This window comes from Neodiprion fabricii, chromosome 3 (genome assembly GCF_021155785.1).
Source record: "Neodiprion fabricii isolate iyNeoFabr1 chromosome 3, iyNeoFabr1.1, whole genome shotgun sequence".
Classification (NCBI taxonomy): Eukaryota; Metazoa; Arthropoda; class Insecta; order Hymenoptera; family Diprionidae; genus Neodiprion; species Neodiprion fabricii.
This window is the reverse complement of record NC_060241.1, coordinates 30,985,449-30,999,307: the sequence shown is the minus strand read 5'-3', so window position 1 is coordinate 30,999,307 and position 13,859 is coordinate 30,985,449. Positions and strand designations below refer to the sequence as shown.

At 36.5% G+C, this 13,859-nt stretch overlaps 2 protein-coding genes across 2 annotated transcripts in view; one reads left to right on the top strand and one right to left on the bottom strand.

The window, feature by feature from the left end:
• The window catches only part of LOC124178909, a 33,217-nt gene extending 23,568 nt beyond the window's left edge, over nt 1-9,649 (top strand). Inside the window, exons 3-4 of the mRNA XM_046562700.1 lie at nt 7,301-7,487; nt 8,760-9,649. Of these exons, the coding sequence (XP_046418656.1) occupies nt 7,301-7,487; nt 8,760-8,962 (390 nt within the window). The 3' untranslated portion in view covers nt 8,963-9,649. The remainder of the gene's footprint in view (nt 1-7,300; nt 7,488-8,759) is intronic.
• A 971-nt stretch (nt 9,650-10,620) lies between these two features.
• LOC124178914 (mediator of RNA polymerase II transcription subunit 22) lies at nt 10,621-13,755 on the bottom strand. Its single transcript, XM_046562713.1, has 2 exons — nt 13,031-13,755; nt 10,621-12,325 (listed from the first exon to the last, which is right to left on the bottom strand). The coding sequence occupies exons 1-2, from the start codon at nt 13,131-13,133 to the stop codon at nt 12,006-12,008; spliced, it is 423 nt and encodes a 140-aa protein (XP_046418669.1). The 5' UTR covers nt 13,134-13,755; the 3' UTR covers nt 10,621-12,005.
• Between the last annotated feature and the right edge of the window lie 104 nt (nt 13,756-13,859).

Sequence of the window (13,859 nt, the reverse complement as noted above, 5' to 3'; positions counted from 1 at the left end):
TGTAAAACTTGGATTCCAAAAACTGAAAAAAAAAATAGTTTATTTCTTCTGTCGCAAGAATTTCTTAAAATTTCGTAATCACTACAGATCGATATCAGATTCTGTTTTTTCTCCTTTCATTTTCTCGCCTATAAATCTGCACATTATAATATTTAATTATATTTGCTTTCGACTCAAGAACGACGTGTTATGATTATCATAGCTCTTCGAGAGTATAAATATCGGTTATCTAAACCACGTGAAAATCCCAACTGATCCCACGCCGAGGTTTTTTTTTCTCTTCCTTTTTTCTCTGCGACTCGTTCGTGTGTGAACTCCACTTGCCCTTGCAAGTCGCGTCGCGACGCCGCGACGCCCGCCTGCGGCGAATAACCCCAAAAATACACGGACATCGATCTTCAGCGCTATTTCAGAGTTTACCCAGAGGATTGTTTTTAGCATGAATCTTGATAATTTATATCCGTAAAGCGATAAGGGAAAGATAAGATTTATCTTATCGACGTAATAAAAAACGATTAACAACGCTTGGTGTGTGTGATGCACGCGAGTTAAATTGCGGGCTAAGAAGTTGAGCCGAACCTGGATAGACAGTGATTAGCAGGGTTGAAACGTTCTCTTGATTTCTTGACTGCCTAAGTCACGAATCACGTATTGTTACTGCTAGTATTTGAATAATTCAAGTGGGTTAAAAATTTTTGGAAAAGATGATCATTTTTCACCGTGAAACTGTAGTATTTATTCAAAATTAGAAGTAACAAGGGTTGCATTTGTTACAGTGTATTCTTGGTTTTTTTTTTGTAGAGAAACGTATGACACGCGTTCTCGATATTCCAAATAGAAATCTTCATGTTTCTGTGAATGTAGGATATAGATTCCACCTTAGTAGCATCAGAGCTTGTTTATATATAATTTTTTTCTTATTTCTTTCCATATATCGCCGTAAAAGACGTTATCTTCCGAACGTCGACTGTAAACCGGTTATACCGATATCGTATGCCCCTTGTGAAAGTTGGGATTTTTGAAAAACACCGAAACGCACACGTTGTAAACTAACATGGCTCTACAAATTCCCCGCTGCAGCAGCAGCGGTCAAACCTATTAAACCATCAGCGAAATGCTTCATTATAAAAGTCGAAACTACTTTCCCATGAAAATTATTAGACACTTCTTCTGTGTTCCGCATGCTCAAAGAAGCAGATACGACGGATAATTTCGTTTTACGATCCACTTTGTTAGGATCATCGAACAATTTCTCTTTGCCGATGCGGACAGCGATTCCGGTACACCTTACTTACCACTTCTCTACGAGTATCGACTGTCCAGCCGTTGTAACGCTTATCACTTTCACGATGCATTCACTGTACGGGAATCGAGGTGGAACCTGGCGTTAATCTTGCGGACTCTTTTCACCGCTTGATTACTCGCAAATTTGTCTTGCCATGCTCTTCGAATCACCGGCGCTGCGGCCTCGAGGCTTCTACAGCTCAAATTATACTTGCTTATTCGCGAGCGGGGAACAAACTACTCCGCGTGAACGTTGACATTAACATTTTATTGTTCTGCAAAATAACTTGTCTATTCATTGAGTTTCCGGGTTGCTGTTATATACCTTCACGTTTTTTACGGTCATTGCTGAGCTTTCTCTGTACATGTATGCGAGTAAACGTATAACTGCGCGATTGAACGAAGTTGCTCTCCAGAGATCATCGAAGCGTTCGAAGAATAGGCCGTAAATCGATAATACCGAGTACCATTCTACCTGCCATTCGTTCGTCGCATAAATCCATATTTACGAAACATTACTACAATATTTCCATGATCACTTCGGGGTAGTAAAAAGATTCCGTAGATACGGACATTGCGCTCCTCAATTTTCAATCTATGGTACGTAATACAATCTCTCGGTTACCGTGGGAAATTTTGAAACCCTCTACACGATGACGTTCGTGAAATTTTTATCGTTCAACGGAACTGTCCATATCGTAATTTTTAACGCCTCGGACAGATTGGCTGCAGGGATATTCGAGACGCCGCTGGGACCTCGAATTATATCAACACCATTCCGCAACCCGGACTTTGCGGCCTGTCCCAGTCTTTAAGGACCGTTAATTGTTGGGCGTGTATTTGTCAAACTCGTACTGTCGCGAGGTCAGTTGCAGTCGATTTAATTCGCAGCGAACGTTTTATCAAGGCCGCTGCGAAAGTTGCGGCCTGATCTCAAGTTTCCCGTGCGAGACTCCTTGACAAAAAATAAATTTATCTCGTTATATATGAATATTTATTTTTTATTCCTTTAACCGTTCAAGTCGATTCGAATTGTAGGTATGAATTTTTCCATCTCGCGCCGATCGCGTTACGTATCGACTACGGAGATTGTTATAGATTATTTTCATGTTCACCTGATAGATTTGAAAATTACGACGCTCTTCTTTAATATACAGACGTGGGTTCACTCGGACGCCTAGATATATTTTATCGCATTGCGTCACCAATGGGAATTGGATCGATTATCGGTCTTACCGGTTTTCTGTACCCGCTAAAATCGTTGCGGCGCTTCGTTTGACCTTATCGAATAACGTATGACAACTGCAGTTGTAGGTAGATTCTGAATAATTAATCGATTTTTTTTCAACCGTTATAAATCATCGATGTTTATTTCTCGTATTTTTATCCCCATGTTTTTCCGATATACTTACATAATAAACATTCTGGAGAATTTCGTACGACACGATCTATCAGAGACGAGTCTCGAGTTTGGATTTGAATGCCGATTTTATTTCACGGATTAACGATAAATTTCGATTTTCATTACACGATGCACATAATTTATATAAGTCAAAGATAAAATGCTGGCGATTGGTGGTCGTCGATTGCGAAAGGATAATAACCACAGAAAGTATATAATAATATATCTTGGTGTAAAGCGTGGTCGTCCACGAGACGCGATATGGCCGACTCCCAAGGCTGTGCAGCGATTTAAACCTAATCTCGAGAGCAGGTTGCAACTTTAGTAACTATCCACGCTGTAAAAATATCCACAGTACTGTACTAAGAATTGATTTTCAACACCGATCAGTGAAATAGGTTCACCTGTATACGTGTGTTATTGTGTTTTACGGTTATAGTCTTGAATGGACACAGCTTCGAGACTCGTATATAATACCGATTCCGCAACGTTACACGGTGTATTTATTCACAGTAGATTAAGGCAGGTATTTGGTAATTAAGTCTAACGTGAAAATTGTACACTGCAAAGCGTTGGGAAGTACCTGAAATATTTTTATCATTGTTTATCTGTGGAACTCGATTATAACCGTTATAGATGATAAAATAGAAGCAGAACGAGAATATATATGTATATTAGTTTAAAAAATTGAATACTTTGCAGGACAGAATAATTTTGAATGTTCTCCAGACCACGGAATTGTGCAAGTCAGCAATAAACTTGGTTGCTGCAACATTGGCATGATTCTAACGTTTGTTTTTTTTCTTGTCAAGTACATACTTTACACTTGAGTGAGGTACCGGCATTTTTCAATTTTTAATTCCGACCCGGAATGTCGTGGAGAAAAGGGATGTATGTACAAGTTCGGGGGCAAGAAAATTACGGAGAGAGGTGAAGAGAATTATGGGCAGCAAGGCATGGGCCTCGGGCTAGGTCGTTTGCGTATGTAAATGATAGACAAACGGATACCTGAGACGCAATGAACTCCAACGCGACGGCCGTCTGATTGCTGTAACGGTATTTATAGTAGTGGGATGAATTTCGGCATCCAGAAGGCGGTGAGAAAACGCGGACGGTTGAAAAAATTATAAGAAGAATATCGCTCTACGTATGGTATTCATTTTTATTAATGAATTCAATATTCGTATAGTAAAAAATTGTTATGATGTGGAAATTAAAAATAATATAACTTACGAATAGGTACCAAAAATTAGAGAATTATTTTCATAGAAGTTTATACGTTCGAGGGTTACCGATTGTTTTCACTGGAAGTGATCGTCGAAGCCTGAAGAATTTTCGGACATTCACTTCAAGGTATAAATTATCCGTGCACACCGTAAGAAGCTTTATATTACTAGCGTACTATGTCAGCATTGTTTGCTTCGAAGGTTCAATTTGGTCGTTTGCCCTCGTAAAGTATTTCGATTTAAAAATTATAAGAATAAAAACCACAACTTCAGGGGTAATTTACTTGAGAAAATGAAATAATTTCATAATTACGTCTTGAATGAGAGTTGAGCCGAGTTTGCGTCGCAATTTGTGCGATGCATAGTTGCTGCCGGTGCAGTTTACGTTTATCTTATACATACCGTTATGCATTATGAGATTCCGTTTTGAAGGAACGTACAGCGAAACAAGTAGTTTGATTAACCGTTTTATTTCCGTAGTTACCAGTTTACTAATTTTTGTGAAAAATCAATGACACCAGTTGGTCATGCAACCACATTATTAACGCTATTTATGCACGCAATGTCCAACATTCCCGAAATGAATGTAATTGTAGTAGAATACAATTGTTGTTTCCATTAAACCCAAAGTCAAAGTTTTGGTCAGTTACGTGTTCAGAGTCTATTATCAAACACTATGTTTGTACACACCAAAGGTAATAACGAGGTACTTTGATCAGATCTTAACGATGAGAAGCTCTTTTAATGAAAGCAATTCGAAGAAATTTGTTTTCCAATTTCATTTTGTAAGAACCATTTAATGAACTTTGTTTCATCGACCATTACTGCACTAGAAATGCGCCTTTACGTCTGACAAGATACTTTTCTTTTTCGTATCATTCGCGTAAAGTGAACGTCGAGAAATTGTACAATCTTTCAATTAGAAGGTGAAAGAGTTTGCCAGGCTCAATTCGTCCTGAGAAATTGATAACTATAGCAGCGGATCGAACGCGCCGTGACTTGAACCGGAATAAATACGATCACAGTTTCTTGTTGTCATCGCCGGCGTTCCAATTACGGGGTTCAACGCATACATCATTGCGTGAACTTGTCGGAATTGCTCAACAATCGAGGCGTGTCGACGAGTGGAAATTCAATCTCTGACCAAGCGTTTATCATGTTCAATGACAATACCGTATCGTGTGTACAGTGTACACGAAAAGAGCGTTGTTTCGAGTTCGAGAAACCTGTGACTGGTATCGGCTGCGCCGTAAAGAAAGGCTGTTCATACGAGTTTGCAGAGTTCAGAACGAAGCGGGAATTGACTTTCTATCTATCGATATTCGCAAACTGTCGGATGTGTGTCTGTGCCCGCAAATATCGCGGATGGACGGAGGATAATCACGTGAAAACTTATACACGTTTATTACAAAATAAGAAAGCCTTGCGCGAAAAAATTTTGCATGGAATTTGCCATAGGTTGCGGTGAGAGATCAGATAGCTGTTCGCGCTTCGTCCTCTGCTATCCGTGATCCGATGCGCTAGGCTCTGTCTCTTACTGCACACACTTTGTGAAAATTGCGTGGGGATATCGGCTTTCGTTGTGATAAAACGTGAACGCCGACGAGGAATGGCTTTATTGTTTACTGTTTACATTACTCGCCGTTTATAATAACACACGGTGTACATCCGTGTGTATCATTTATAGGCGCGTGTGTGTGTCGCGCCCGCTTTGACTGTTGAATTTCGCACACTCGACGCAACGCATGCAGGTTATTTACCGACTCACTACTGCATCTACCGACCGCTAGGCAAGCTACTCTGGTATTATCCTTATACGCTGAAATTATACGCTTGATGGCATTTTTCTTGCTGCTTTTGCCGCATCCGACGCTGGCGGGTAATTTTATACAATAATTGTAAACTATTTGACGCTGTAGGTACTATACCGCGATTAACACCGTTAGAAATTCTTCCCCGAAGTCGGTATACGCACGCATATGTCTTGCCACGTACTATGCAATTGTCGATTATTCATGTACTTTGCCCGGTAATTAAAAGGGTCTCGATGGCGAACATGCCGAAGTACATTCATGGTTTGTAAGTGTGCGCGCTGCACATACTTGGAACCATAATTTACTCAATCATTTGTCATCTTTTTAGGCCTAGGGCAAAAATATGGTGACTCAATTTCTTACTCAAGCGGACATTTATTGGACACTGAATCATACTTTCTGTATACTTGCAATTTTCAATATCTATGATGCCTACTCATTGAAGTTTAGTTCATTTTTTATCTTTGTGTTAACGGTTTTTATTATCGCTTGAACTACCAGACCGGGAAACTGCATGCTGTACGAAGTAACTACACTCTCTTGTTGTAAAACGAAGAGCAAACGAAAAAAAGTAAAAGAGTGTAGGAAAAAGTCTCGCGGAGCTAGTAAGGTTACTTGTACCTACTTATTTATACTTATTTAATTTCGCTGCATGAAATACGCGGCGTGCAGTGGAATCGGCGCTCTTTCAAAATGATATCATTATATAGTCACAGCAGCGTAAAGCAACAACGGTGGATTCATTTAATTAACCGCTGTAAGCAGTCATCTCGTGCTTGAAATAATCACCGGTACGGTTACGATGTATTCAGAAGTATTGCTATACGGTATTGTAATAATGTTATAATGTTTATATATGTAAAACAATCCTGTCGGAAAAACTGCGCGTGCCATTCTTGATATACATAATTCTGAAATAATGAAGCAATTTTTATGTCGTTCTTTACCAATAAAGATTGTCAGTATAATGTTCGACGACAACTAACTGTTGTATGAATTTAATTTTCAGGCACGTGTTTTTTCAATCACTCGTCATTCAGCGATAACTTTTTTTTTTTTTTTTCTCTCACATATCTTGCAGTACACGCAATGTACGTTCATATTCCTGTTACATACGGGTTTCTGGTTGAATATGAAAATACTTTTACTTGTATACAAAAATGAAGATGACGACTTCTTTCCTGCAATGAATAGGTGTTATACCGGCGATGACGCCATTCTCGATTCAGTCAAAAACTCAGCGAGTGTGACTAGTTACTGTTATAAATGGAATACAGGATCCTTTAAAGCTATGGCCAGACGGCAAATACGACGTGTTCATCAATTTTACTATCCTTGATCTTATGCGTAATGGTAATCAAATATAAATAACCTGACACAAAAATGTATTATCGTGAGAGATTCTATATTAACACCCCCCCCACTATATACCACGCCAGGAAATCCGCTTCTTATTTTTTTATCAGATGCTTATACCATCTTCCGTCGCAATGTTCAATGTATTATATAAGAAACAGTTGTACAGTTTTTCCCGCACATATGAGTGATTAAATTTTGTGTGTTTTCATTTTCAGCATCGCATTCAATTTGACGATACGGCGACACGAACTTTTGAATATCCAAGCGAGGCGTCGATGCTCGTAGGGGAGAGTAGTAAAATTGCATCAGATTCTTCGATTGACCGATCAGATTCTACCAGAGATGCTGTAGATAACCGACCACCGTCAGTCAGCCCAACGCCGGGCGTTCCATCTGTTTTAGGTAAATTTAAAATTTTCTACTAGTCGTCGAGTCAACTCGACGCACATTAATTTATTCTATTGTTTTTTTTCCTCGTTCGTTTTTTAATAATATAAAGTTTGGAATTTTATATACACGGCGTGTATTGTGGTAGGAAAAACGACGTTGGCAAGGCCGAATAACAAAGGCTAACAAAATAGTGTAAACAATATAAAATATGCAAACATGCAAAATTTTATGTCAATCACCGAATGCGCAATGCACACTTTTCGCAACATGCTACGTACGGCGTTTGACGAATATTGACGATATTAATGGCAGATTAATAAACAGAGATTTTCATAATTTTTTTTATTTTCGACAACAAACAATTCGTAGCAGCAGCTGAAGTGTAAACAATTTTTTGCCGAAATTCTGTACGGCATGCTATAATGTATCACTAATCTCTTTTAATCAAACTCTTAATCAACTCACTAATAATCACGGTATTTAATGATATATCTTCACTAACTCTTCTCGGTATTTTTCGGGTATTTTACAGATGAAGAAACGAAACCTTGCTTCGATTTAGTAAACCCTAGTTCCTCGCAGTGTTTGCTTGACTTTGACCCAATGGTAGAGTCTTTTGTGTAGTTAACATCACGTTAAGTAGGGTTGTATTTGCACTTGCGAAAAATTCGCAGTTGAAAAATAATCAGTACATGAACTTATTCTTATTTCTTCCTGATGTTCCGTGACGTTAACGTTACTTACTTCAACAACCTGGTACGTTATATTCAGTTACCAAAAAAGGAAATCCTTACTTATCAGTAGACTGTTTAAGATTGATGGTATTGATGATGAATCCGCATCTGATATCGTTTTCATTAATAGATTGGTTATCGTAATTATTACTCACATTGCTAGTAAAAAGATTGCTCTTCCGCCCCACCCACGTTTTAATGTTACTGCTGGTAATTTCCATTGAGTTTTCATTCGATATAATCTGTATGTGTATATACATATGTAGCCAGATCCGAAAGTTTGACAATTTCATTTTACCAAATATTATGAAAATTGTTAATTGAGGTAGCTGGAAGACGTAATTTTTTTAATTGTTTAACGGCGGCACGACGTCTCACACTAATTACTGCAAACCTAACGGCATGGGACAAAAGCCTCCGAGATCTTTTCCATTGTCCTCAATAAAACGGTCCTAGTTACCTTTTTATTTCCCGTAATGTGTAGGTATAATATTAGATGCTTTGTACTACGTCATGTAAGTTGCTCACCGCTAGTGCTTGTCCCTCGCAGGTGGAGGTGGTTTAGCCAGTTACACTCCGAGCAAAGTAGACCTGGCCTCGGAAGGATTTGAACTTGGGGTCACCAGGGCATCGCCATCCTCGACCGCTTCGCGCGTTGAACAACCCGAAAGTTTGGGGGAAGTCGACTACTTGAAACCAGCCCAAGACGCCGGTGCATGGGGATCCGAAACGACGGCAGATTTGCTGTTTTAATAATGTTTAGTTCGATCATAAGACTTTGAATGGTCATTAAAAAGCAATGAGGAAGAAAACCTATTTATATGCTTATACAATTTAGTTAAGCGCAGGATACTGGCTGGACGAATGCTCACAGTACGAAAGCATGATACATAGTTATTAATTTAATTATACATATACTTATACACTTTAGAAATATATTCTGGTAGTGAATTAGCGATCGAGTTGTTGCTGATAACGTAAGAAGCAACTCGTGGATAACAAGAATAATAAGAAAATGCTTAATCAGCGAAATAACCTGTGAACAGCATCATTCCAAGTATATGCATTTACTCTATACAATATACACATATATGTATACATATATATTTGTTGTGTAAGTCAGGCTTTTCTGAATACTGAATTAGCGTAACATAACTGCCAAATGTAACACACCACCCTTTCAATATATTTTTAAAGCCCAAATATTTTGTCCTCTGTAAGAGAGGGACGACGATGGTGCATATCAGTTTTGAGAAAAGTTTACTAGGACGTTTTAAGATAATTCAAAGTCACTTTTGAGATTATTTCAAATTATGATAGTAATGGGATTTTAGCAAAAAAAAAAAAAAAATATGGCGTGCTTTTGAGTGAACTTTGTATAAAAAGAACAAGAAAAGTAAAAAAAAAAAAAAAAAATTAATAAATAAAAAACTAATCATACAAGATCGTGAAAAATTTGTGAAAATAGAAAAACCCACTAAAGTTTAGACTTGTAAACGTTTTGCCAAAGTAGAGTTTAAGTCTACTTAGGATGAGTTACCGCGTATTATTTTTAAAACGATAAAATGTAATTGAAAATTCCAGATTCTTTCATTCCGTACAGTGGTTTGCACATTGAAGTGAATTTTCATCCATTCCTACCTTTTGTATGAAATTTCCAATTTTCTAACGACTTAAGAAGATAATTATTAAATCGAATTTTTTTTTTTTACTCGAGCATCACTTATTGTCGAATCAAGCCGCAGGGTGAGCATTGAATGAAATAAATGAAGAAATAATACAATAAGGTCTTGAATTAGTTACATGTGTTTCATCCTCACATGTTGTGTTTGGATGTGGACCAAGAGCATGTATTTGTCAAAATTGATGAATTCTAGGGTAAAGTACCAATTTGGAAAGTCTAATTGTTAATTATGATTATTAATCTTAAGTGACTTAAATTTTGTATATATTAAATTATTGTTGGTCTTAAGTCATATTGGAATACGGTCTTTGTCAACGTTTCCGATAAAGAAAAATTCAATAACTTCTTATTGATTTAAAAGTATAACTATGAGTCATAATTTGTCATTCAGTGTGTTATTCGTTGATGATTTTTTATTGGTGTTTCGGAGCTGAAATCAACTGAACCCGTAATGTTCAAAATAATATTCCCTTTAAAAATATTAAGTGTAGTATTTAAAGTGTGATTGAATAAAAATATGATAGATATAAGTATATAACTTAAATTGAAGCTATGGAACGGTTCAATCGTTTACATTCAGTGCTCAGTGACCAGTTAGCACTGGTATTAAAAGTCTCGTGATAAAGTCTTACTTAGTTCAGTGTAAGTTTGAAAATTCCAGTTTTGAAAGCCAAATTTTTTAAAATTTCGATCAAAAGTTCATCATCGACAAGTATTTTTTGGCGAGTATGATTGACGTAAACTATTTCTTGGTATACTCTGTTTTTTGATATACCAAAGCTATGTCAGACGACCGCCAAAAAACTTCTCACTATATGTACAATAATACAAAGGTGATATTTAAAACTGAAAATCTGTATGCAAAGAGTGAATCATTTCATAGAATTTCATCTTTGTGATGTAATGTTTTATTCTTCGTAATTTTGCTCTCCTTTTTTTCTTTATTACTATTCATTTTGAATGTTATTATTTTTTCTTTTATTGTAATTTAGCTGGTACGTCAATGTCACGGCATTTACCTGTCATCGTAATGTTTTTTCTTTTAAATTTGTTCACTTGCGGAATATTTCAAATTTTCCTTTGAGTCTGCGTGATGTAACTGAATGGATTAACCAATAATATTAATAACAAGATTTACTGTACTCCTGTGTCTAGTACGATTTTTATGTACTAGTTTTACCCTTATTGTTTAGTAGCCTATTGAAGCTAGTACAGTTGGTTTTGGTTGGCTAGAAAAATCTGAAGTGGTTACTTAACATTACACATTCCAAGAGTCGGTAAATCTGTTTACCCTCAACTGTGTGAGAACATTGTTACATCGTTCCATTAAGTTTCTTTTGATATATTTGCGCAGGCTCCGTAAGTTTATGTAAATTATTATTGTACAGTATCGTAATATATCCATCGGCATAGTATGCAAGATGTTAATTATATTACATCATTTGATTAAACAACTAGTATTACATTAATCATAAGACTATAATTACCACGAAGCATTGATTTATACTAAAATCATACATATTGATTAGCAAAACAATAATTAAAAAAAATATTAAATATAAAAAAACTGTGTGATGTATCTACTGTACTGGAAACTACGTGTTACGAAATATTGAAGTAATAAAGAAATCATTAAACTAAAAACTATGGTCACGACGGTTTTCCACTGTTTTATCATGCGTGCAATGATTACGTAGCTTCGAAATCTGCCTGATTTCCGTTGAAATGCAAATTGATTCCTTTCATTCTACTCGCAGTACCGTAAATACAATACTGATTGAAATTATATTGTAGATGATTGTTATACCAGTTACTATTCGCAGGTAAATCACTTTCATATTCTTTCGCCTCAGTTTAAAATATTTATAATTTTTATGCACTACAAATAAGTAACACTTGAAGAAGTGAGATATGGAAGAAATTCTCGGACTTTTCTTTAGTAAAATCAATTATTTATTCAATTATACAAAATATTTCACTAGAATAGATGGGTAATTTTACTCATTGCATTACAATTTGAGACAGGGCTGCCTTATATCTACACTGGCTCAAAGCCGAGCTTATAATGAATATTCTGATTTTTCTCAGTTCTCTTGAGTGCAAAACACTTTTTCACTTATAAATCGACGTGTAATATTCTTCTTCCAAGTCATATAGATCGGCAGCCATATCATCTCTTAAAGAAGCAAGTTTTTGATCACATTCAGCCTGTTTAGTTCGAAATAATTTACTATTCTGTGTAATCGCATCATTGACAGATGGAAAATCATTTAAAATTAAATATTGCTTTATGTCAGATACGAGCTTCATTAAAGATTCTCCAGCACGAACAATGTTTGCCGCTCTGACGTGCATTTCGTATGTATCCTGTTCACACTGTGTCATGCGTGATAGTTGGGTATCATTTTCACCTTTCGCCAGTTTAACTATTTCTGTAAAAATACCAAGAAACATTTCATCAATTAATGAATTGTTGTCTATTAACACAGTTTCTTTATTTAATACATATCAATTTATGGAATTTATATTAATCTAGTCAGTCATGAAAAAAATCTCACTTCTCAGTTAGATACCCTGGAATTAGAAACAATTATCACAAGACGGCATTGAACATGAACGAATCGCCATGATACGGACACTTTAGTATTGAGTTGATTTTATACTTCCAAAAATGTTTGCTCAAGTATTGTATAAAAAATAGAAAATCATCATATATTGTCATCTTAAGCAAACTGAGCCTGTTTAGTAGACTATTCATTTGACCCAAGATGTCGTAAGTGAAAGATGTATTTATACCAAACGAAAAATCAGCCTAGACTTTCTTTTTTACAGTTTTTACTTCAATGGCATCTATCCATACGAGGACAAGTTTTGCAGTTCTGGACATTTACTTTGTTAGTAAGTCACACCTAGGGAATTCAGTATACTGGAATTTGTCGATAGACACGGATGTCAACAGATCCGTGATGAATGAATTCAAAATTATTGGCAATTAAATTGAGGTAAAGCCACGTGAGAATGAAATATTCTAATAATTTATAGTGATACTCATTTTGAATACAATTAGAGAAAGGAGAATAAATAGCAAACCAAATATAAAATATATAAAACCTGTTTGAGGTTATGTTATGTTATACCTTCGAAGTTTTCCAACATCGATTTGACATCGTCTTTCAGTCTTGTTGTATAAGATTTCAATAATGCCTCTTTGCTTTGAGGCAGAGCTCGCTGGGCCGACATTTTTTGACAGATATTTTACTTCACGAATTGATAACATCAAGAATATACGGAATTGACAGTTCACCGCAGCAGAAACACAACGCTCGAAGTGGCTCGAAGGCTCTCACCAAACTACCGAAGAGGCATCTCTCAGCTTTGACTGCCATGTTGGCGATCAGCTGACAGCCGGTTAGGGAATGACGTCACCGACTTATCGCATGAGGTATTTACGAATTTGAACATGTTCAAGCGCCAAACGAATTGCCAAAACATTCCCAGAACAAAGTAAAGGTGATCCGCCTTGGCATGTACCTCCGATATTTCAGAATACCGTTAAATGCTCTAATTTTAGCGTACACCTGCAATTCATTGTTGCCATGTTTTAATGTCATGCGTTGACTGAAGATGTTCAGTCAACGTGTCATGTTAGCATTCATTGTCAGTAATCCATGGACATGTATGTTCTTTATGTTGAAATGTTCAGTAATTTTAGCTTTAGTTTCGTTACACTGTTTTTAAATCCTTGAAATTTAACTTGTAATCCAACAATTTTATTCGCGGTTATCACCAGCTACGGTCTATATGTGTACATATATTAATATCGATTAAAATTAATGTCGTCAATCGTCATATTTCAGTCACGCAATTTTAAAATTTACGAAGATGCTGTTCGGCGATGAAGTTTCTTCGGTTTCTTCTAACATAAAGGTGCATCGCTAGCACGGACTTTCCTCAAGCTGTGACACA

Coding starts and splice junctions, on each gene's coding strand:
- LOC124178914 (XM_046562713.1), bottom strand. CDS start 13,133: ATGTCGGCCCAGCGAGCTCTGCCTCAAAGCAAAGAGGCATTATTGAAA. Junction 12,326..13,030: donor GATGTTGGAAAACTTCGAAG/GTATAACATAAC, acceptor GTATTTTTACAG/AAATAGTTAAACTGGCGAAA.